Source organism: Pezoporus flaviventris, unplaced genomic scaffold, assembly GCF_033815535.1.
Source record: "Pezoporus flaviventris isolate CSIRO_AGI_PZ_B2104156 unplaced genomic scaffold, CSIRO_AGI_Pfla_v1 ptg000083l, whole genome shotgun sequence".
Taxonomy (NCBI): domain Eukaryota; kingdom Metazoa; phylum Chordata; class Aves; order Psittaciformes; family Psittacidae; genus Pezoporus; species Pezoporus flaviventris.
The window spans coordinates 3538891-3562076 of NW_026892631.1; the positions used below are offsets into that span (position 1 = coordinate 3538891).

A 23186-nucleotide genomic window follows, 5' to 3' on the forward strand; every position below is an offset into this window, starting at 1 on the left:
CACCAAAGGAAATGTCCCTTGAAATTGAAAGCTGTACATGCTGACAATATGCCAAGGTTCTGCACGCAACTGGGGTTTACAAGTCAGCGCCTCCACAACAGCTTCACGCCTCCTGTTGCACTCAAGACATCTGTCAGTTAGCAACAGTGCATTCAGCTGACAGGGCTGGATTGCTCCATTCTGACCACTTCTCCAAATGTGAAAATGACAGATGAATTGCAACATGTCATGTTGTACTGCTCAAAAACACAAAGCATGAGGAGAGCATAAAGACAGCACATCACTTCTTGCGCTCCCAGGAATGTTAACCTACGAATCTTCAAAGTGTTTTATTAACAAAGCATATAATAGAGAAAAAACATTTGCTTCTTCATACGGGAAGATTCCTGCAGGCATCAGAATAATAACCTAAATAAGTCTTTATACCAGAATACCAGGATAGAAAGATACAGCAGTTGTGCTGCATCTCATTCCATCTCACTTGATGCCCAGTGTAGCCAAGCTTCAACCAGTGCTGCTTCCACTCCTGCTTTTATGCCGGGTAACATGGGGCAGGATGTCACACTGCTTCTGGCTTCATCCGCATCTGAGAGTCCAACCTTTCTGACATGAAGTGTGTTTCCCTTTCGTATGGCCTGTGTTCTCCCTACCTGTTCTGGCTTGACAGCAGGTTCTGCTCACTGTGCTATCAGCACAAGCCCTAAAACACTGCTCTTATCTACACCTGATACTGCTATGGGAAGTGCTGCCTAAGGAAGATGCTGCAGAGGCTAAGCTTCCGTGACTCGCTGCCTGTGAAGCAACCACCACCTCACAAATCACATTTGCCTGAAAATAGCCCCACAGATTGCTGGTATTTTTCATTTTCTTTGTGCATCTGAGACAACTTTCTGTCTAGTCACATTTGTCACTAGTGTTGCTGGCTAGCTCACCACTAATCGTACTGACGGAGCTGTGTGGATCAAGGCCCAGTACAGATGGGCCACAATAGCATAAAGTTGGGTCTCTTTTGTGCTAGGTTACATGGTGCAAATCCAGTAACAGCCTTAAGCAGTGAACAGCTGTTGTTTCTGAGAGAGCAGAATCAATTCTTTATGACCGTGCCAATAGGTAAATATACTCAAGTAGAGTGTTTCCCAGTTATCACAGATTTGTGCTTTTGAAGTTCTTTTGCATTTCCTTTTTGGAATTACATAGAAACAGTTGGTTTTGGCATCTGCACGCATGAGTCCATCTATAGTTGATATTTATTCCAATCTGCTTGGCATCAGTTTCCCTGCGAGCTTTTGCATGTACTTACCTCTCTCCAGAGTCATTCTTCATTTCTTTCTCTCTGGCCCTACTAATTAAAGCAGCTTAGCTCATTTTCCTTTTAAGGTCCAAACTCACCTCACTCTGTAAGAGAAAAGCACTCATCAAATGTCAAAGGTCTTCAGACTGTTGTGTTTGTGTTGCAGCCTGTGATGATTGCACAGGACTCTCGGCCCAGCAGCCTGGCGTGTGTGCCTTTCTCATTCAGTAAACAAATCTTTTCCACAGAGCTTTAATGTGTAATTGCATGGCACAGGCTGGGCTTTTTTTCCCCACCAAAAGCAGTTCTGAACACATCTTGCATTAACCTTTGAGATTTCAATGCAATCGTGGGCTCGTATTTGTCTGGTTCGCATGCTGGTTTTTCCTTCCAGCGCCCCGGTTCTGAACATGAGATTTGGCTGCCCTTTTGTGAACTTCCTATCCCTTAAGTGCATGACTAATCTGAACTGAAAAATGAATGCACATGGACAGCACAACAACAAGGCTAGTCCTGAGCTTGATTTTTTTTTCCTCTAAGTCCTTTTGTTGTTGTTACTGGGGTTTTTTTGCACTTGCTTTGGAGCTGATGCGAGTTGAAAATACTGCCTCATACAGCTGAGCCCAAAGACCATGCTAATAGAGTGAACTGGTAGTGTTGAATGCTGCCGATGCAAAAACCTAAAAGGACAAAACAAGGGAAAGAACTTACAAAGCACTGCCACAGGGCACCTGGTAAATGCACCAGGTTCAGTGGGGGCTGCTATGCCCAGCGTACCTGAGCAAAGTAGGGGCACAAGATGGCATGGGGGGCAGAGCACTGCTCTCTCCCCATTGCATGCAAAGGCATTGGCATCCCAGTTAAGGTATGCAGATGTTATGTGCTGTAATCACGGGTGCTCTCAGAGATCCAAGGCCCATTGTCATTTCTTGCTAATTATTTGGGGAAGAAAGTCCCCTCTCTACTTACTGCATGTTCAGTCTTGGACAGCAGAAGTGAAGTGCATGGGGGACAGCCTTCTTTAGAGCCAGTTGAGTTATCATTTAATTTAGAATCATAGAATGGTTTGGGTTGGGAAGGACCTTAAGATCACCTTGTTCCAGCTCTCTGCCATGGGCAGGGACACCTCACACTAGACCACGTCACCCAAGGCTCTGTCCAACCTGGCCTTTGAGCACTGGCAGGGATGGAGCATTCACAACTTCCTTGGGCAACCCGTTCCAGTGCCTCACCACCCTTACAGTAAAGAACTTCTTCCTTAGATCTAACCTGAACTTCCCCTGTTTCAGTTTGAACCAATTACCTCTTGTCCTAGCGCTACAGTCCCCGATGAAGAGATTTATTGAGAATTAGATTTTATTGAGAATTTATTATATGTTATATTTTATTCTGTTAGAATTTACTGAGAAAGGATACCCGCTACATTTCCTTCTAGAGAAACCCAGAACCTAAATTCATCTTGGATATTTTCACTTACAGTTTTTAATTTACATAGTCATAAAAAAACATTTAGACGATGGGAGACAGCGGCAGGTTGTTCTTGCCAGTGCTGCAGGCAAACTGAGGCAATGCCCCTTGTGCTGGACACCAACAGGCAGACCTGTGCCTGTGCAGTGAGCCTGCATTTTAAAACTGAATTTGGAAGGCAGAAAATCCTCTCTAAAATCTGCTGTGTTAACGGATGGAAGTAATTTCCTCCCTTGTTAGATATTCTGGAGCAGGCAGATATTTGATTTACATCTGCTGTCTCCTGGTGACATAAAATATTGTTTGGTGACACAGTCTCAATGAAGAAACTGAAGGTCAGGGAACAATTAATCAGTTTCTCACTCATAATTTAATAGTAAGATATCCAGGCATGTTTAGGATACTCAGGCATCCAAAGATGAAGACAGCAGTGTGCTGGATATAGAAAGTGCCCGATAGAACATCTTGCTTTCACTTGCTTGGCAATGGCCAGAGCAGCCATTCTGTCTGTGTTGTGAAGGCTTAAATGAATGCAGAATACCGCAGAGCACCCAGTCCAGTCAGCCTCAATTCACTACAAAGAGTGTAATGCAAGTAAAGTCAGAGAGCTGGGTGGAGTTTCCAGGATCCAGTTTTGCTCTACAGGAGTATAATGCTAAACCCAACCTTTCCTCAGATGGCAGCACATGGCCTTTCTTCTGCTTCTGGGTATCAGGAGATGGGGACTCCCAGTGCATGGTCAGAAGCAGCTTGCTGCTGAAAGTGTCCCAGTTCCCATCCATTTCACTGGAAACTGAGAGCAGTGCATATATCCCAAACCTTCTGTCTGTAACAGCTCCTAGATTCAAAACTTCAGGAAACAGGAGACAGCCAGACCAGAGAAAACTGACCGGAGAGGCACCATTGGTTTAATGCTGCTGCTTGGCAATTTTTTCCTCACTTTTTCCATAAACCAGACAGACCATTATCATCCAAGTCTTGTCGTAGGCATGTCAGTCTTCAGTAAGGTGTATCTGTGACAGATCACACCAGCACCATTAACCTACTTGTGCTGCTGGACTCTTCACAGCTGCCATGATGTCCTTTTTAACGCTGAGCTTCAGCACTTCTGTAGCTGCTCCTATGCTGCACACTGCTGCAAAGATACAGAATTGAACCTAGTAAGTTACTGCGGCAGTTCTCCTCCCAGCTGGTTGCCCAAAATCCAATGGAAACCCAAGCAGTATGTGTGTACAAGCAGGCAGCTGACTTGCCAGTTGGACTAAACCTTGTTTTTGCTGCAGTAAAAGCCAATTATACAGAACTCCAGTAACATCTGTATCAGTGATAGACTGCAGACATTTAGAGTCTTCATCAGCAAACAGGCTAAGCAAAGCTAAATTGCTCTGCTAAACTTTTTAGTGAGTAATTAACCCTGAATTATCAACAACAGGCAGCAATGGTAATGGTTATGAAACAAAATAACAACCGGTTGCACGGTTATTAACACGAGAGCACTGCACAAGGCAAACGAACAGCATGTGCTGCCATGGAATTAATAGCAGGGACAACAGTGGCAAGCGCGATCTCCCGCAGGGTGGTACGGTTCCAGGGGGGCTGAGATAGCTGCTGAAAGACACTTGCTTTGGCAAGAGCAGCATGTACTCAGCAGTAGATGGATGGAAGTCAGAAGGGGATGGTAACAAGGAGCGTTAAAAATAAATCTGGCCTAATTAGGTTGGAAAAAAAGGAGATGTGGACCTGACAGCTTAGAAACCGCAACTGTTTGGTTTGAGCAGTTATCCCAGGGACAAGAGGCTCATACTGGAGCACCAGGAAGCGGACAGATGAAGCAGCCTGCTGTGCACCCTTGTGTTCCCTAACTGGGCTGTGCCAGCACCCGTTTTCTGAAGCTGTGAGCTCACCAGTTTCAGGAATGAGGGTCTCTTTAAAATGTCTTACCTTGAAGCACCCTGAAATATTAGCTGATTCTTCAATATCTGTGTTTGTATAGGAGCATCTGTGTGCAGCAGTGAATATGGACCAATGAAAGATCATGAGCTGACAGCATTGGGACCGGGGCATGTAGCAATGTGGGCTCCCCTCAGTGTCCCTCTTTAAGCATTTTCATGGACCATTTGACAGCAGAGTGAGGAACAACATGTCCCTTCTTGTCCTCTCTGCTGAGACTGTAAATGAGGAAGGCAAATAAGAGCAACCTCTTGTGAGGGAGGGGACATGTCCTGCTGAGTGCAGCACTGCAATTAAGCAACTTGTTTCACTTTCCCAGCATGACTGTGGTGGCAGGATAAAGTGGAACAATAGTATTAGTTACAATAAAACCAAGGAGAAACAGAGTAGAAGGATAAGAAGAGGGGAAACAGAAGGCAAACACAGTAAAATGGAAAATGTGGATCCAAATCAAAACCAAGGCCCTTTATTGCAAGCAGAACCAGTCTGACCATTGAAATGCAGAGGTGATGGAAAAGAGCTGCTGGACCCTCAGTCCAGGAAGCTTTTCTTCCTTCTCTGCCTCTTGACTTCCTCTTGAACCAGTTCTATTAAGAAAACAGCTCCTTCTCTTCTTACTGGGGAACAATGGGGAACTTATCCGTGTCCCTTGGACTTTATTAAAATGTCTTCTTCTTCCTCCTCCAAGTTTCTGTTTAATGTACTTTATTATACCAGGAAAACCCAGGTTTTTTGGGTTACAAACCCTCATGTAGCAGCTCTCCCTGCCCTGCAGCACAGTCCCTTTGCCTCAAGAATCCCAGTCACCCTAATGTCCAATTTCTGTGATAGGGTCTGTGTGAACTATGTGTCTGCTCTGACACCTGGACAGCAAATAATTTAATCTCAGGCTAATGCCCTCTGTTACTCTTAAATAACATATCTTTATGTTATTTATGTTATGTTTATCTTTCCTGGAAAAGGCAGGGCTGGGAGAATGAGCTGTATGCTTCTATGTAGTGGTAGTGACAAGAGATATCTCTAATGCATGAAGGAAGTTATATACATTATTTTGGAGGAGAAGGATTTGTCTGTCTATTCTGGCTGCAGAGCCTGGCTCGGGAGAGCAATAGGCAAAGCAGGGTGTACCACCCCTCTGCCTTACTGCCTCCCCTCTGCCGTAGTGCAATTCCTTTGGGAACTGTGTTGAAGGGACTGAACTTGCCCTTGACAGTAGGAGATGCTCCTGGGTTTGGGGCAGATGTTTATGTGCTTTCTAGTTCTCCCTGCTCCCATGTCCTCTCTGGGAATCCATGGGAGACCAAGAGCAGGAGCCTGAGACGTGCTTCTCTCATCTGTGGTACTCCTCCTCTGACAGCTGATGTTGTAAGCTGTACTTACAGCTTTTGAGGCACAGGAAGCAAGTTTTGCATCAACAGGACAATGGGCTCTGCGCTCCACTGCCTGAGCTGCTGTTTTCCCTTGAGCTCAATAGGTGTCTTCAGATAACTGCTGAGAGAGGATTTACTTCACCTAACGCACACAGCGTATCAGAAGGGCGGCATTCATTTCGCTGCCTAAGACAGACACGAAGACCAGAAAATCCCAAATTTGGAGTTGTCACACGACAGAATTCTGAAATTAATGTCGCTTTAATGCAACAGGGTTCAATTGACAGGATTTTACTGGAGCTCAGCCCATGAAACACGAAAAGCTACTATTGGTGGAATAGGCAGTGTCTCTGGCTGTCATTTTGATGACTGCTGGCCAGTTTGCCCAGTACCATCAGTTTGGAATTAGTCTATATGGAAAGAATCCATATAGACTAATCCCAATAGTGCATCAGCCAAATTTAGTTCTCAGGTATTGGGAATGGAATGAGAAGAAGCCCCAGATCTCATGTAGTGCATCTCACCTCAGTGTTTTCCTAGTCCTTGTTTATTTAAAATCTCTCATAACAAGAGGTTTTTGACACTCTCCCTGCTTGTAACCATTGCTTCATGCCAGTGGCTAGAGTGATTTCCTAATATCTAACCTAATTCTCTCAAGCTGCGATTAAGCCTATTATTCTTGTCCTACTTCTATGGATAAATTTCTTCTTCTATGCAAAATATGCTTCTTACAGCAAACTGCATTTCTGTGTCCCTTTTGGTCTCCTGTTGTTCACACTGAACACTGTCTTAATCTGTCATAAATAATCTCTGTCATAACCTGTGAGGACAGGCTCTTTCAGACTTCTAATAACTCTTGATTCTCTCTGCTTGGCTCCTGTCCAGCTGCTGCACATCTCCCTTGAAGAGGAGAAAAATCTGCTCAATGTTAGACACAGCTGAGGCCTCACTAGTGCTGAGTGGAGCTGAAGAGTTGCTTCATGCATTTTATAAGTTACAGTTCCACGTAAACACCCTCGTATTGATATTTGACATTTTCACATCAGCCAGGTCCTGTTGACTCATGCTCAGGTTGTGATTCACTCCCTGCAGCGCTGCTGTGAGACCTTGGATCCCCATCCTTCCCCCAGCACTCTGCAGGTCAAGCCCTCGTTCATAAGTCAGTGTTGAAGGCTGACGCATTGCTCATTTCTCCTCCTCCTTTTTCATTTTCAGAGGTATTGGCAGGGTGAATCCAGCTCTTGTTTGTCTTTCCTGGAGTTCTCAGTATTATGCACTCTTTCCTCCCTCTGCTGAAGGCACGTGGGTTGTCTTCACCAACATTCTCCCTTCACGAATGAGGGTTTCCTGGGCTTGTTTTTTTATTCACATCCAGTTATCTCCAGTGAAAACAGCTTATGATCTGCGTAAGACAAGCTCATCCTCCCATCTGGTTTCATTTGCACGGCAAACACGCTGACATGATCTTACCAGCTCCCTGGTCTCTCGAGGTGCTAAGAGCATCCGCCCTCCTCAAGGTCTGGCTGCCTTTGGGGTGTGTGCAATGTTGATCTGAGCTTTTAGGCCAGGGAGCTGCGGGGTTCTCAAGGCTGAGAGAACACTGAGGTTGATCTGAGGTGGCCAGGGAGCTGGGCAGGCTGTGGGGCATCAGCTTGTGGGTCCATACACAGGCGCGCATCTGGGGTAGGCAGACCACTCATGAGAATTCAAGCCCCGCGTGGAGAAATAAAGAAACAGTCCTCTCCTTCCCCCCCGAACCCAAGCATGCAAAACCCCCAAACCCAACCACACAAGTAATCCCCCCATAACACCCTTTCAGAAAGTCTTACACATCATAAACAAAAAATGCTAAGAATCTCTCTTTTGCCTTTGCAAGTTGTATTTGGTATGGTGCTATCAAAGGACTATCAAGCAATATTAATACATCAATGTTCTCTAGTGTATTTGCAGTTGTGCACTTGCTAAAATAAAAGTGGTCTAATAAGCCATAAATTTACATTTCTTAAGTTACCCTGTCTGGCTCCCTTAGCAAAATAACTGCAATACAATACATACAGCAGTATAAAACTGTAAAACCGCAGGGCTCCCAATATTAATCAAAATCCTTCATAACAGAAATTAATAAATGGAAGTCTAGAAATTTAATAAGGAATGAAATTTCACAAGCTGTTAAAAACCCAGCAAAGACAGATTTCATAATATTTTATAGTGCATCTCAAGTAAATTCAATACTTTTCAATGACATTATGAAACAAAAATCACTTAACTGACTGTAGGCTTGAGACGTGCTTCAATTCAAAGGTATTACAGCACTCTTGTCTTGTTTTTGCTGGGGAGACTGTTCTGAACTTTAACTGACAGTGGAAAAATCTCTGGAAACCATGGGATCTGAAAAGGAATGGGTAGAAAATAAAGTACTAGTGCCCAATAAATACGGCTCTGGGATAAACCCAATGATATGATTGCAATTGAGACACTTGCAGCATTAAAAATGCAAACCTTAAGTAAGCAAGCATGGAGGAAATGTGGAATATGTCTTATCTTTCAATACCAATCACTACATTCTCATCAATGATACCGTAGAATAACTGAGATTATTGTAATAATTGCCTCTCCATCACGCAGTTCTGGTCTCCATTTCCATCTTGCTGTCATATACAGTTGCTGACAGGACGCTAATAGAACACTTTCTTGAATGGGTGCAGCACATCCATCATTCTACTAGCCTGACTCATGAGTGAGGCCACTGGATGCTACCACAACACCAATGAATAATAAAACAATCATGAAAACATAACAGAGCAACTCGTAGCAATCCTCTCTTTAGGGCAATAGAAATACTATTGGCTTACTCTGTACATAAAATCAGAATGCAGTCTCATCCTTTCCTTTGGATTGGCCCACATGATGACAATCCTTATCATTAGCATACGCCGAGTTCTTCCTTCAAACACTGCCACTTTAACATGTGTTTCCTTTGCGCAATACCCAAAATGAGTCAAGGAAATGTGCTTGGCTTTCAGTAAGTGTATGAAGCAGCCAGGAATTTTTCCTGACAAATGATGAATAGCCTGTAACACCACAAAGGTCAATGCTCTGGTGTCGCATGTAGGGGAGAGAAAAGCCATGCAGCATCTACAGAAGCCGCACCACTGCTTCACCCATTTCATTGTGCTCTGCTTAACCAAAAGCACTCTCTCCATTTCTAGCAGGGTAATAAATGTAAAACTGAAAATGTGAGGAAGGAAAGAAAGGCCAACTACACACAGTCAGGTAAGTCAAAAGAACTGAAACGGAACTTTATTGTTTCTTTAAAAAGTATTCTACAATAATGGCTCAGAATACTACCACAACGTAGAGGGACAAGGCAGTGCTCTGGGCTATGACTGTAGATTACTCTGATATATATATGTATATTTTGTAAGAGCTTAAGAAAGGTTGAAACAGGGCACTTCAACATTTCTTAAGCACGTATTTTAGTAAGTTTGACATGTTCTAGATCTCTGATATTATAGCAGGATTTATCAAATGCAATGTAGTCACAGAAGTCTTGCATAAATACAAATACCGATACTTTACCTTGAATATTGAATAGGATATAAATTCTGCCTTGCCTTTAAAAAAATCTCCAGATCATTATGTGACCTTGGAGTCTTTCCTTTTCTTTCTCTTTAAGAGTTTTTAAATATATATATATTTATATATATTTGCTATCATACATCAAAGTATATATGAATCCCATCATCTCTGTTATATTTTCTGCAGACATGGTCTGAAACAAAATCACCAACAGCTAAATCAAAAGCTTCCTGGTCACTGTAGGAAAGCCAAAGAGGATCTTTCCTCTTTTTGTGTGTTTCAGTACTAGTATTTTTTTTTACGTGTAAGGATTCTTCATAAACTAGAGGTCCATAGTTCATTTAAAGCAGTCTTTATAAGCAAATTTACATACTTTGACATGCTGAGGCAGTTAGTATCAAAATCCAATAGCATTTCTTACAGAACCATATGACTTTCTGCGATGCAGAGATACATTTCATTTCTAAAAAGCCACAGTTCTTTTTCTACATCTGCTCACATCAAATCCCCAGGATTCATTCATAAAACTGCTGCTGTTCCAAATGCTGATGCTCTTATCCCTGCTGTGGATTAAGATGTACACCTAACCTGGTGACATCATCACATGGAAGATTGATATGTAGGAAAAAGCCCTCCCCAAATCCACAGATAGTCTTTTCTATCTCTAGATGCTCATGATTCACATCACTCAACAGTGCAATTCGACGAAGACCGGTCTCTGCGCAGGCTAAGGGTCTTCTTCCATCAAAGGAATCTCTAGGGGAAAAAAAGAAATAGCATTGATTGCTGACTGTATTTTCCCTTTATTCTGTTGCAGGACATTCATATTAGCAATGCTACAAATGGACATTGCAAAAGTCTGAACAAGACATATGATATCAGTAATTCTAGACCCGCTCTAACACTTAGATGAAAATTAACCTTCTAAGACTATCTAGATTTAATAAAACAAACCAGGCCTACAAAAACCTAATTGCAAGCATCCTTTCTTATGTTAATCACTGAAACAGCATTCAGAGGAGGCAGGGACTTTTACTGGCATCACTGTAACTTCTCCCTCCTCCTCCTAGTAGTCCTCTTCCCTTTGTCATATCAGTAAAAATTAGCCCTGACCCTATGAAGAAGGACTTCCTCCACCTGGACCTTTACCCACACTGAATTCAAGACACTGGGCTTCAGCTTTTTGCCTAGTAACTGTGGAGAGCAGGATCAGAGCCACTCCTTCAAAATGTCTCCAGGGAAAGCAATCTAGTTTCCTTAGCACACTGAGCAGCACACCATACAGCTCCATTAGAACTCAAAAGAACTGGCATCAGTGCATGCTCATGTTCAGTTTAAATGCAGACAATAGTATATGGCAATCTCCCTTGTCATACAGGGTCCTGTGGGTGCCTTATGCTGTGACTCCCATGGCCATGGCTTAGCGTGTACATGCCTCAGATGAGGAGTTGCTGTACACATAGGCATAAGAAGTTTGTTAATAAAAAAGCTAATTTTGGCTCAGTATGAAAACATGATTTGCTTTCCATTTTAAGGAGAAAATCCTAGTTTTTGCTGTGAAAGCTACGGCATGTGAGCGAGCATAGGAGTTGAGGAGCAGATGAACAGACCAACATAGGCAAGATGATGGTTGGCTTTGCTGCTGTACACAGGTGCCTGCTGATATCCCAGTTGATAAGACTGCTGTTTTGGGGTCTGGACAGGAAGCTTCTGGTCTAGGATTCAAATCGTTGCACCACAGCTAGAAAGGATATCACAGACACGAAGCTATATGACCATGGAGTAGTATGGTTTAAAAAACATCCACATTTAGATGTGGACAAAACCGAGCAAATCAGCCGGCTTTATTCCTGCTCTGACCATACAAATGAATGATGGCTCCTGTTTATGGACTCACCTACTGCACCTTTGCAAGACTCACCATCTGCAATATCAATGCGTGGACTCGTGGACGCAGCCTCCCCAGCAGTGCCATGGGGTACATCAGTTCTATCTGAACCAGGAAGTGCTGCCGCTTGGCATGCCTGGGATGGGTACAAGCTTTGGAGCAGTTCAGAGGAGTCTGACCTGTTATCACAGGTCTCAGATTCACTAGGCAGCGTGTCTGTAATCCTGGGGCCGGGGTAAGCAGGAGGGTTCTGGTCTTCTGTCTGCAAAATATGCCCCTGGTCTGCGGTAGCTGAGTATCCGGGTGCCAGAGCATTCAAGCCGCTGCTCACAGCTTCATCATAGGAAGGCAGCATGACAGGAACACCATCCACCACCACAAAGTCGGGGTCACCCATGGAGCCCTCCTGGTTGCCTCTACGTCAAACACAGATGAGTTATCACAGAGAGCAGGAGCATGTCAGAAGCACCTCGGAGTAACTGCTGAACTTAAGTAAACACAGCACTTTCTAGTCATGCAAAACAAAGCTACAAGGTCATTAACATTCACAGAAATGGTTGCTTCACAGGGCTGCAAAGCTCTGCTCGGGTTGCCAGTCAGGTGGAATCTGTTACAACTGGAGAAATGAAACCACTAATGTGAAGAACAATTCTGAGAAGGGGGGGAAAAAGGGTGCTTGGAAGAGGTAAGAAGCACCGGTTGCTTTGCTGTGCACAGTAGGTGTCATGGATGTAAGATCACAGATGTAGTTCACCAGTCAGAAGTGTCTGAACCCCTGGAAGGATGTGTGCTAGAGCACAGAAGTGTTTACAACCCATGTAAACAGACACTGAGATGATTGCTACTGGATGACAGGGCTTTGGTGGCCAGATCTGTGGCCTCCTTCAGGTCTTACTTTCAAAGGATGAAGGCTTCCTTAACCAGTAATAAGCTGGTTTCTTTTTTTAACAAAACATTAATTGGGAAGGTCTGTTAAACCCTAAAGTATTTGTTTATAACTAGCCAGTTAAATCACGGGAGGGAATTGGTCCCAGGTACCTTTGCGACATGAAAATGTCTGGAAAGGAGAAGACAGAAAGCCATTTCAGTAAGCTAGAAAGTGCAGGCTATAAAGCTCTCTGTAGTGCAACCCACTGCCCCAAAGAGCTTCATAGATGGGTATGTGTATGTATATGCATATGCATATGTACTACTATCCGTATATTGTACATATGCACACATATATATAAACATTTATACATTACTTATATAATCTGTATACTTCTATGTACACATGCTTATTTAGCATTAAGATGGTGAAGTCCTTTCTGCTGCATTGGCATGTAGACATGTTTACTGACGTTCCGCTTTTTCCACCTCTCCTTTCTGCACATGGTAGAATAAAAGACACGACAAAAAGCAAGCGCAGGAGAGAGGTCACATGGTCGAGGTCCACTGCAAACTGAGCAGAGTGAAAAGTAGAAAAGGGTCTGAACCCCAATAGAGTACTAGCTTTGCCTAAAACTCGGCATGCCTGCCTTTGTTTTTCCAGCCGTATGGTGATAATAATACCCACCCCTTAAGAGGGCTGCTGTGAGAATCAATGACAAATGCTCATAGCTGCTTGGTGTTTGATAGGAATAAAGGAAGATGTAGGAAATGTTTATGAATCATGATGAAAGTAATACTCATGAAGAGAAAGCAAACTTTTAATATAAATTTGTCCGTAGAGAAAAAAGAAATTCTTTCTTAAAACTCACATTACTAAGTCTACAGTAGTTAAAACATTAAGTCCCCCAGCACCTGAAAATGAGTATTTAAAAATATTGCCAGCTATTTCTACTATGCAGAAGCAGCAATTCTCAGCAGCAGAGCTGTAATTACTCCCAACGTGAATCTGGCAAACTCTGCCTTTTATCTCAGTTGCAGTGAGCACCACTGCAGGGTTTTTGGGGGTGCCTATCCACACCAGTGGTTCAGAGACTTCTGCTCAGAGCAGAAGCAGGAGGTCTCTGCCAGGCTCGTGAGCTGCTCCATCTCCTCAGCAAGGAGTGCTCAATGTGAAAACTGAATCAAGGCCCTCAATCTTCAAAAGGTAATAGAAAACAGTACAAACCGTGGAAGGAAATGTGTCTTAAATTTGGTCTGGAACATCCTGGCTAAAATGACCAGTAGCAGTACTAATAAAACACTGGTAGCAGTAAACGCCACTATTTTCCATGTAGTCAGGAGGGTCTCCTGTGTATTTGGCCAGGTTTGTTCTGTAACAAAAAGGCGATAAAAAAAGCAGTCCTTCATTATTACCATTGTTATTTTGTATTAATACTTTAACAATACTCAGAAGCGCCAGTTAGGCAAAGACATCTTTTATACATCTGTTGTAAAAACACGTGAACCCAGTGCCATATACCAAACCCAACCTTAATATTAAGCTGCCACAGGGGTTGGACCTTGTTTTTTTCCCCTTGACTTCTTTTTATACATGCAATCATGATTTTAACTTATGTACATATAAAAATACCCAGAAAATGTTCAAAAATACATTTGAAGAGCTAGCAATTGAAACGATTTAGTATCATTCAGGATCTTGGAAATGTACAAAATTTAATAGCATCTTAAAATCAATGTCCACCACTTAACCATGGAACAGCTGAAGTTCACCAGGCATTACAGATCGACAGATTTGCTCTAAAAGAGAGGGACTGTAAGAGGACAGGAGTAATGCCACTGCTGCTGCCTTACCTGTTTTGACACAGTATACTTGGTAGGAGGGGAACCACTCTCCATACTGGCAGGTGATGTACTTGTAGTCATTGGTGAGGGTGTAACCAGGATCACAGTAAAACTCCACCACCGTCCCGTGGTTGTAACGCTCGCAAGGCCGCGGGTGGCAGATGTAGTCTCCATGACTCACCATTGGAGGTAGTGGACAAACTTGGGCAAATGAACAAAGAGAGAAGAAGAAAGACATTAATTCCAGCAACCCGCCACTGTGTAGCTTCACTGTGTCAAAATGCACAGAGCACACACTTCAGGATCCCCTTCAAGCTCTCTGTAGTGTTGGGTTTGTCTGGGGTACCAGACCACCAGCAGATGGATGCACACACCTCCAACATGGCAACATGTGCCGGGAGGTCAGTTTTGTCTCTCAGTGAGCTCTGCTGTCACCAGCTTATTTAAAGGCCTGAGAGATGGGAACTGGGAAGCTTCCCACCCTCTGGGGGAAGGAGAGGGAGAAAGTAAGACAAAAGGGGACACATACACCTACAACATGGCTGTATGGGGATGAAAAGGGACAGTCAAAGCAAGAGAGAGAGAGAGAATCCCTTTCCTTATGAAACATCTCAAATTCAGCTGTAACATCCTGTTTTTTGTTTCATTAATGTAATTAAAGTGTTCATATGCTCTCATTCCTAAATATTTGCTTTAAAAATAAGTTTGCCATGAACTGTGCTGCATGAAATGCACAGCACACAGTGTTCCTTAAGCACTTACAGTCTGTAATATTATTAAGCTTAAACTCTACTGGTGTTATTTGCGTTTTGCAATCTATGAATAGCCTGACTGATCTCAGTGGGGCCGCTGGTGGAGCGAGGTCTTAAATATAACAGAGGCTGAGCCTGTGTTAATTAAGTACAGTGGTTTACGTAAGGTTAAGTAAATAAGAAGGAATTGCAATATAAACGTGTGCAACTTTTACTGTAGGCCCTGAAACGAGAAGAAATGTCTTCTCACATGGCTGGGCAGATGAACTCAATGGAGAACCGAGGGAGCGCGCTCTAGAAAACAGCAGCAGAAAGGCAGCTCGCAAGCAGTATTTTTATGAGAGAGGAAACTTTTCCACTGAGTAAGTGTTCGCTGATTGCTATTTTCTTAAGTGCTTCTAGCACAGACTCAAAAAAAAAACCCTGCGAAAGTGTAATGATGTCTCCAATGGCTACATACTGACCCAAAGGGGCTTGAAGTACTGGATGGCTTGTTTTACGTCCCTTCAGGGGCAGTAACTAACTGGCTCAGTGCCCATCTACAGGCTGTTCCCTCCACTTCATGCCTCCCTCGCTCAGGCAGGACCTACTGCATCGCTTTAAACAATGAAAATGCCATCTCTCAGAAGAAGAATCTTTCCAGAAATTACAATTCAGCTGCTTCTGTCTGTGCATCTTCTTCCATGAATAATGCATTTCATAAAAAAAAAGAAGATACACAAGATATTAAATGAATCTTCAAGAGAGGCTGATTACAATGTGCAGCGTGTCTACTCCCCATCCCCTGGAGACATGGCTTTGTTTGCATTTTCACTGGAAAGGCTTAATAATAACTTGAAATCAGAGCAAGTAATTCACATAAAAATTCACAGCCTTAATCCTCTGCATACTTCCCAAAGTCTGTGGGCCCACAAGAAAGAAGAATGCTTTACTGGGAAGTCAACTCAAGATTGAAAACAATCCAGGCAAAAGTGTCGGATTGACATAGTAGGAAAGCACCTTTTGTCCATATCAGGGGTCATTCTTCTATTAAAAAGAAAACAATCAGTGAAAGCAACAATTCTGGCCTGCCATAAGGAATCTTGGTATATTTTTATTACCTACACTTACAGGATGAGGACAAAGGAAGACAGCAATTTAAGCTGCTTTGCAACTGAGTTTTGCCAAGCTATGGCAGCCTGCAAACGGTGTGTAGATGCCCAGTACCTTTCAAGCAATGAGCAAGTAGATCACACCTTATCACAAACAGCAACACTCAGAGAAACAGATTTTCCTCTCCAGCAATGTAGCTGCTGCTTCATCCCAAACCTCTTAATGGCATTCAGAGCCAAAGCAGGCTGTTGAATAAAAGAAAGCCTCAAAGCTGGTGTCCCAGCAATGTGGATCAGCTCAGGAAGGACACATTACCAGGCATATTAAAAATGATACTCTGTGGGAACAACGCGGATTTGGAGCTCTCAGTCTGCTTACAAATAGGCTTGTATTTTATAAAACCTGAAAACAAGAGCAACACTGAGTGTAGGGTATGTCCCCAGTGCAACCCCTTCTACTGCCACTCCCTGGGGGTATCCCTCACTGACTCCTCTGAAGCTCATGTTCATCCAGTTTCAGGATCCTTCCACATTTCAGCCTGGAAATGTCTGCAAACATTTATTTCATGCACTGCTGAACATTAGTCATGAATTAAGAGTCAAGTTTTAAGTAGTTGTACCTGCCAACAGCTCTTGCATTAAACACTCAGCAGATGCAATGGAGCAGGTTTGAAAATCAGGTTGTTTAGCTCAGCTGAAACAGTGCTTCATTCTTATGTCAACTGGACTGTCAGAGTCAGGGGTTCTCACTCACACGGGAGCATCCAGTTTCAGGATCCCTCGACACTTGCATGGACAAACAGGCCCCCATGTGCCATCATTAATGCTCAGGTTCGGAGCCTCTTTACCAAATCAAGTCAGATAAGATACACCACAAACAACCAAAAATGAACTTACTTTGAGCTCAGTCATACACCCAGTCCCTTTCTCAACTCACTCCATTCCCATGGTCATCCTAGCCCAAGGTCCTTTAAAGTCAGGCGAAGGACAGCCATAAAGTGGCCTTAGTTTTGATCACAGAAATGCAAGATTATGAAAATCTGGAGGGCCTCTGAACACTCTTGACTCCCAAAGACAGATTTTTGGTACAGAGCTACTTGTCTTTCAGGGTCAGATCCCTTATTTATGCTGGATAGCAGCGTATGAAACTGGTTGCACAGATTAAAGCAATGTGCCAGGTCAAATACGGAGAAAAACTCAGGTGGCAAACCTCAGCCCACTGGAGCTCTCTAACGCCGTTAAAATTCTAGCGTCCCCAGCAAATTGTATTTGAAAATTACAGGCCATGGACTTCAGGCAATTGCATCAAACTCACAGAATGAAAATAGCCACAAACTGTAAAAGTGTGTCTGACAAGTACATTTCCACTGTCAAAGCTGACAGCAGAATGAATGATAAATAATCATAGGAACGAGTACTTCAGGAAGCTCTTACAGCTTAAAAAAAACCCCTTACATGCTGTTCTTAAATATGACACCAAATCTCTACTACCCATACCTTTCAGCATCTTCACTTTATAAGGCCTTTGGGATGTTAATGCACTAATTACAACATCCAGCAGTACCTTCTGACAACCAAATCAAAAAACCGTATGCACATGTCCTTAACTTTGGAGCTTCTCAGTGGGATGGGCACAATTCAGACAGCGTCTGCTGGTGGTTCTGCAGCACATGATCCTGGATGTCTGGATCCATCTTTATAGAGCAATTGGCCACAGATTGTAAGGGGACTTATAGAAACTTTACAGCTCAGCGTTCTCAGCTGAAAAGCTGAATTGTTTATCAAGAATCAAAACCAGATGTGTTTTCTATGGTAAACAAATCCTTTCTGGGATGCTCAAGGCACCTGTTACTCAAGGAAGTTGATGGGAAGAATTCCTGATTTGATGCACTTCCTTGCCTGCTCTTAAGGAGCTGCTGGAGCTGACGGCCAACCTGAGATCAGCGATGGGCTTCATGCTCTGACTCATTGTAATGAAAGATTCGCACTCTCTGAAAGAGCTTAAAACCTGGGGAGTCAAGCCTTATGTTACACACACTATCACATACTGGCTTGGAGCACAGGCAGGGGTGGTTCTGCCCCACTCTGTGCCCCCTTTGTCACAGCCTCCACAGTGCAACAGCCACATCCCTTGGACCAGGGGCACATGAGGGTGATGCAGGCTGTGGCACTTACTCCCAGAATTACTGGAGGAATAAGTGAGATTCACCCAGTAATTTTTCCTACCCACTACAGTCAAGAAGCTTTTTAAACTGCCCAGAGGATGTAGCAGTAATTTTGCACTATTGACACTGGAGCTGTAGGAGGGAGGGAAGATTTTTGGCATTAGCATATTCTCAATTAACATTGATGGCACAGAATAAAGATCTCCCATCACTTTTCTAATAGCTACTGGTAGAGAGATGAAAGAGCTACAGATATTTACAGTGCTCAAAACCTTCTTTATAGTCAATTAGTTCAACAGCTGGTTGGTTTAGTCTTTGGTCAAAGTAGGCAGGAGGTAAATTATTCAGGTTTTGCCCAGATCTTGTACATGAGCCAAAAAATAAAAGCAAAAATGACTTGAAATACAGGGTACTTGCTTATAAAAAAGCTTATTTTCCACCTTCTGTTTTATTTTGCATAGTATGTTTTGTTCTCTAGCTACTAGTCTGCCTTTCATGTAGGGCATTAGTTGCTCAGTTAGCTGGGTTAGCAGAAAAGCCCACCGTAAAGCCAGGCATTTTCTGCTTGACACAGGGATGAACAGGCTTAGCCACATTTGCACCTAACCAAAAGGTACACTTCTTCAAAGGTACTATGAATGCCTGTTCATTAGGAAGGGTGAGAAAAGATTAAGATGAAACTTCAAGTTGAGAAAGACATAGATAAAAACCTGGCACTGTTTTGTGCTGGGAAGATGCTGGTGTATCTCACTAGATGGTAATCTGTCTTGTTTGCTCACGAACTGGAGGAGAACAAGAGCTTTTCTTGAATTGTTGTTCTTGTACGTATCTGGACACTAACACCAGAAATCCGTACGCCTGTCATCTGGCTACTGCATTCCAACCAACTTGAGCCACTATTTACTTCATGTGAGTTGAAGAAGAAATTCAGAGGTTTGTAGAAGGAAGGAAATAGCAAACCCAGTTGCTTTAAAATAAGTCCTGTCAAAACACCTCAGCCTAGAACAGCTGCTTAATTTGAATTTGTATTTCCAATGGCACTATCAGAAATGTAAGCAGAACAAGAAGCATTGCTAGAGTAACTTCTCATTTATTGTGAACATCAGCTTAACAATATCCTAATGATACATTCCTATAAGAAATGTTGCTGGCATTTTGAAGGGAGACTTAGTGCATGTTAGAGCTGTACTGGAACAAGTGAGAGAAACTTTGCATTTGTGTTTTGAGAGTGAAGATGTGCTGTGAGGAACTTCTCTGATCGCTCATTGGAAGTGAAGATGCAGGATGCTCATGCTGAACTCTGAAGTTGCCAGCAGATTTATTTCTTGACAGACTACAGGAAGAACTATTTAAAATGTTGTATTGGTAGCCAATATTTTCCAAATTATTTTCAATCTTAACCTTTCTCAATTACTAAACCTTCACTATGCCACTTACACGTTTTCGTCTGAAAAGACACCGAACACGTTGGCAGCTTCTCCACCATCCCGCAAGTCAGCGTTCAAGCAGCTAGGAACGTACCCCAGGTCTCATGGCTCCAAGCTGCTTGCTCTGCCCTTAGATAAACACTCCTGGGTAATTCTGTACCAGCTACAACAGCGAGGTGAGCCTCTCCATGTGCACACAGTGATAAAACTTTTCACTTTCTACAGTGTGACGTTAACTCAATTAATCAAGTTTTTAACGAAAAGCTGCTTCTCTGGTCTAGCTCTGACAAACATCATCTTGGTGAATCACTGATACCAGCTGTATAAGCCTAAATGAGCCAGTATAAAACTAGCTTTAACTCTGTTTTAATAATTGTTTAGCATTAGCTGATTCCCAGATGGTAACAGAAGGTGATTTAGAATCACTTATCATACACAGAGCTTCCTTGTTGCTGGAGTTACAAATTACAGAGCCCATTTTGCAATTCCAGTCACCTGCTGGAGCTCCAGTCCTGCAGGAGCATCGTGCCAAATTCACACTCATCCTCAACAATCCTGCCATTCCAGGCACAGCAACCTGTTAAACATTGATCTTAATGCCAAAGTCATTAGTTTCAAAGGCATTTCACAGCAGATACGGGGTAAAACACACCTCAAGTGATGTTTTGCCTGTAAATTTTAGAAGTGCAATTTTCATTAAAACTAAAAAAAATAAATATGATGCATTTGCAGCAATAAAGAGCTAGAAGTTTTTTAGCAGGAGGCCCATCTTTAAGGAAGTATTTATGCTCATTATTCAGAAGCAAGTGCTTAGACCACTGTGGTCTCACAGCAGATCATTTTAGCATTCTTCATCACTTGCTTCTAGCTTCATTTCTTCCTTTTCCCATGAGCAGTTGATTTTCTGATCAGTAGTGGTCCTTTAGGGCTTCAAGAAGCAGATGCTGGGGACTGCACAGACACATAACAGGAAGCAGAAAGCTTCAGAATAATTCAAGGCTTGGGTATTTGACAAGTATCACAGGGTAACTCCAGACCTGGAAAAGGTCAAAGTGCTTAGAAGTAGAATGGAGAAGGGAGAGAGAACTGTTGGGAAGCTGGTTGAGAAAACCAGCCAGATAAAAACCTGACAGGGATGTCTGAAGAAGCCAGTGCTCACTGTGAGCTGGACGTATCAGTGGGTTTATGTCATTTTAGTCTCTTTAATAGCTTTTTCCTCTTTGTTTTTAAGCAACTATCCCTTGAACACATGTGGCGTTCCTATCATCAGGGATTGACGGAGAGAAGGAATGCTGAAATAGACAAGCTGTATTCCAGGACTTAGCTGAAGGCCAAGGAAATCAAGCTGTACCACCTAGGAGAAGGAAACGTACAAGGTCTCATTCCCAATGGAGTGCTACCAGGAGAAAAAGAGGATGAGGAAAACCAGCAGGTGATCTTAGCACTGTAATACCACAAACTAGTTTACAAGACTGGGAAGATTTGGAAGAGTATCTGTTTCTGTTATTGAAGTTTAGTTATCAAGTGCCTGCCTATTGGTGAAACAGCCACCCTTTAAATACTGGGTTTTATCCCTGGAAGAGAAAAAACCCTATGCAGTGAACAGAATTCCTAATGCATAGAGTCTGTAGCTACAGTTCCCTCCATTTATGGAAGAAGTTTTGTAATTGCACTGTGTAGCCAAATTTAATGAACGTGTCCATAAAGCAGAGAGATAGTTGATTTCAAGGTAGATGATGTAGTGTGCTTTTCCTTTCTGAGGAGTCCTGCAAGATAAAGGTGAAGGTGAATATTGTAAAGCAGCCCTCAGGGAGAGATTTTCTCTGCTTTCCCCCACCTAATCCTCAGCAAATTTAAAGCACTGTGGATAAAACACTACATGCATCTGGCATCTAATGTGGAACTTCAGGGCAGAAATTATGGCTCCATAAAAAAGTTGGGATGTCTGGCTGATTCTGGAAGTACTAAGGTATCTGAAAAGTACACAGGTGATAGAGCAGGTGTAAAACAGTGATTTAATGTGACAGTCCTGTGCATCAAGCAGAAACAGAAGACATAAAAGAAACAGATTACAAACTGTTCTGTTGCTTTCCTGAAAAACTATGAACAGTGGGGAAGGCATCTATTTCAATCACAGCCAAGATCAAAGATTTCTGCAATGTAAAAAAAGGAACAGTCACTTAGAAATATGTTATTTATCTTCTGCAAACAATGTCTTCAACTTGGAGCCTGTGCTCTGGTTTTCTTTCTGTTTCCCTTTGTGGCACACCTGCTGAAGTTAAGAGATTGGATGATTAAGCAGCAGGACGTCCACAGAAGAACATGATTTGTCTGCCTAGTATTTCATGTCACTGTGCTCTTTCTGAGCTCTTTTCTGTGCCTCTTCAGCTGTGGGTAAAGATGTACAGATAAACTTCAGTGTTGTCCAACAGCACAAAATCCACATACTCAAAGCCACTATGAGCAGCTCCTTTAAAGTGTTCAACTTCTGCACTCATACAGGGTGGTTGGATGCATATCATTCCTGCACGCCTGGGTGATGGAATTAACTGTCTACAGTGCAGAAACACATAAAATTATTCAATTACTTTTTAAAAAGGAAACTATCCTTTTAAACAGCTTCATCACACTTGCTTTTTACAACTTAATTGTACAACTTACAAACACTGTTTCATCCCTTGGCTATCAGGCTAAAGGTGTCACGGGTGTAAAGGTGTTGCCCAAGTAAAGGTGCTTGCAAATATAATTTGCTGCTTCTGTTTGAGCATTTACCGCTGGTTGTCATTCCTGAGTTGCAAGAAGTATTGCTGTAGGCAGTGAACACATTCTGAAACGCCATTCTAGTCAGAGCTATTAAAAACAAGGCTATCAATGAGTCTTATGTTAACATTAACTCAGTTAACTTGGATGACCTCTTTGGCAGCTGAACAATATTTAGTTTATTCTTCCTCCTGCCTGCAAGCTGAGTAGGTGTAAACACAGAACACACACCTGGTATCTACCTCTCTTAATTTCTTAACACCACAGTGTTTCATAACTTGCTTGTATTGCTGCCCTCTGCTCCCTCTATGGGATTTGTATCTTTTGGAAATGTGCTGCATCAACATTATCTTCCCTGAGGATACGCACCAGTCTGTCATGTTGGAATTTATCTAAAGCCTTCTCAATGTCAACAAAGAAACACAGAGAGAAATCTATTTGCACCAGTGTACAATATCTCAGGCTGAGGATTGCTTTATTCTGACTCCTGAACATAAACTGATTACAGACTGACCTGAATCTTTTTCTCAGTGTATTGCTGTACGTTCCATCAGGAACTGAAAATATTTTAAGGGCACAGTGGATTGGGCATACAGCTCAGTGTCAATCATTGTTCATGGCATCAGCAATTGTTGTAAGAATGGAGATTTTTGAAGCTTTCCTTCAAAGGATCCTGCATGCAGTTGGTCAGAAAGTGTGAGCTACTTTGTTTTGAAGCCTTAGGTGCCTATGGC

The 23186-nt window shown here is 42.7% G+C and overlaps 1 protein-coding gene and 1 long non-coding RNA gene across 8 annotated transcripts in view; both read right to left on the reverse strand.

The window, feature by feature from the left end:
* Positions 1–300: 300 nt before the first annotated feature.
* LOC133280551 (uncharacterized) lies at positions 301–9164 on the reverse strand. Of its 4 annotated transcripts, XR_009747223.1 has the most exons (4): positions 8931–9164; positions 8346–8466; positions 7549–7756; positions 301–3893 (listed from the first exon to the last, which is right to left on the reverse strand). It is a non-coding gene; the product is annotated as an uncharacterized LOC133280551 (long non-coding RNA). The 4 variants fall into 4 exon arrangements; XR_009747221.1 differs by having other exon boundaries at positions 8346–9164; XR_009747222.1 differs by lacking the exon at positions 8931–9164 and having other exon boundaries at positions 8341–8363.
* Positions 9165–9352: 188 nt separating this feature from the next.
* Positions 9353–23186, reverse strand: part of SUSD4 (sushi domain containing 4) — a 70897-nt gene continuing 57063 nt past the window's right edge. For all 4 annotated transcript variants that reach the window (XM_061475355.1, XM_061475358.1, XM_061475357.1 and 1 more), the window contains 4 exons: positions 14267–14458; positions 13641–13785; positions 11579–11961; positions 9353–10413 (listed from right to left, as the gene is read on the reverse strand). In XM_061475355.1, the coding sequence (XP_061331339.1) occupies positions 10385–10413; positions 11579–11961; positions 13641–13785; positions 14267–14458 (749 nt within the window). In that variant the 3' untranslated portion in view covers positions 9353–10384. The remainder of the gene's footprint in view (positions 10414–11578; positions 11962–13640; positions 13786–14266; positions 14459–23186) is intronic.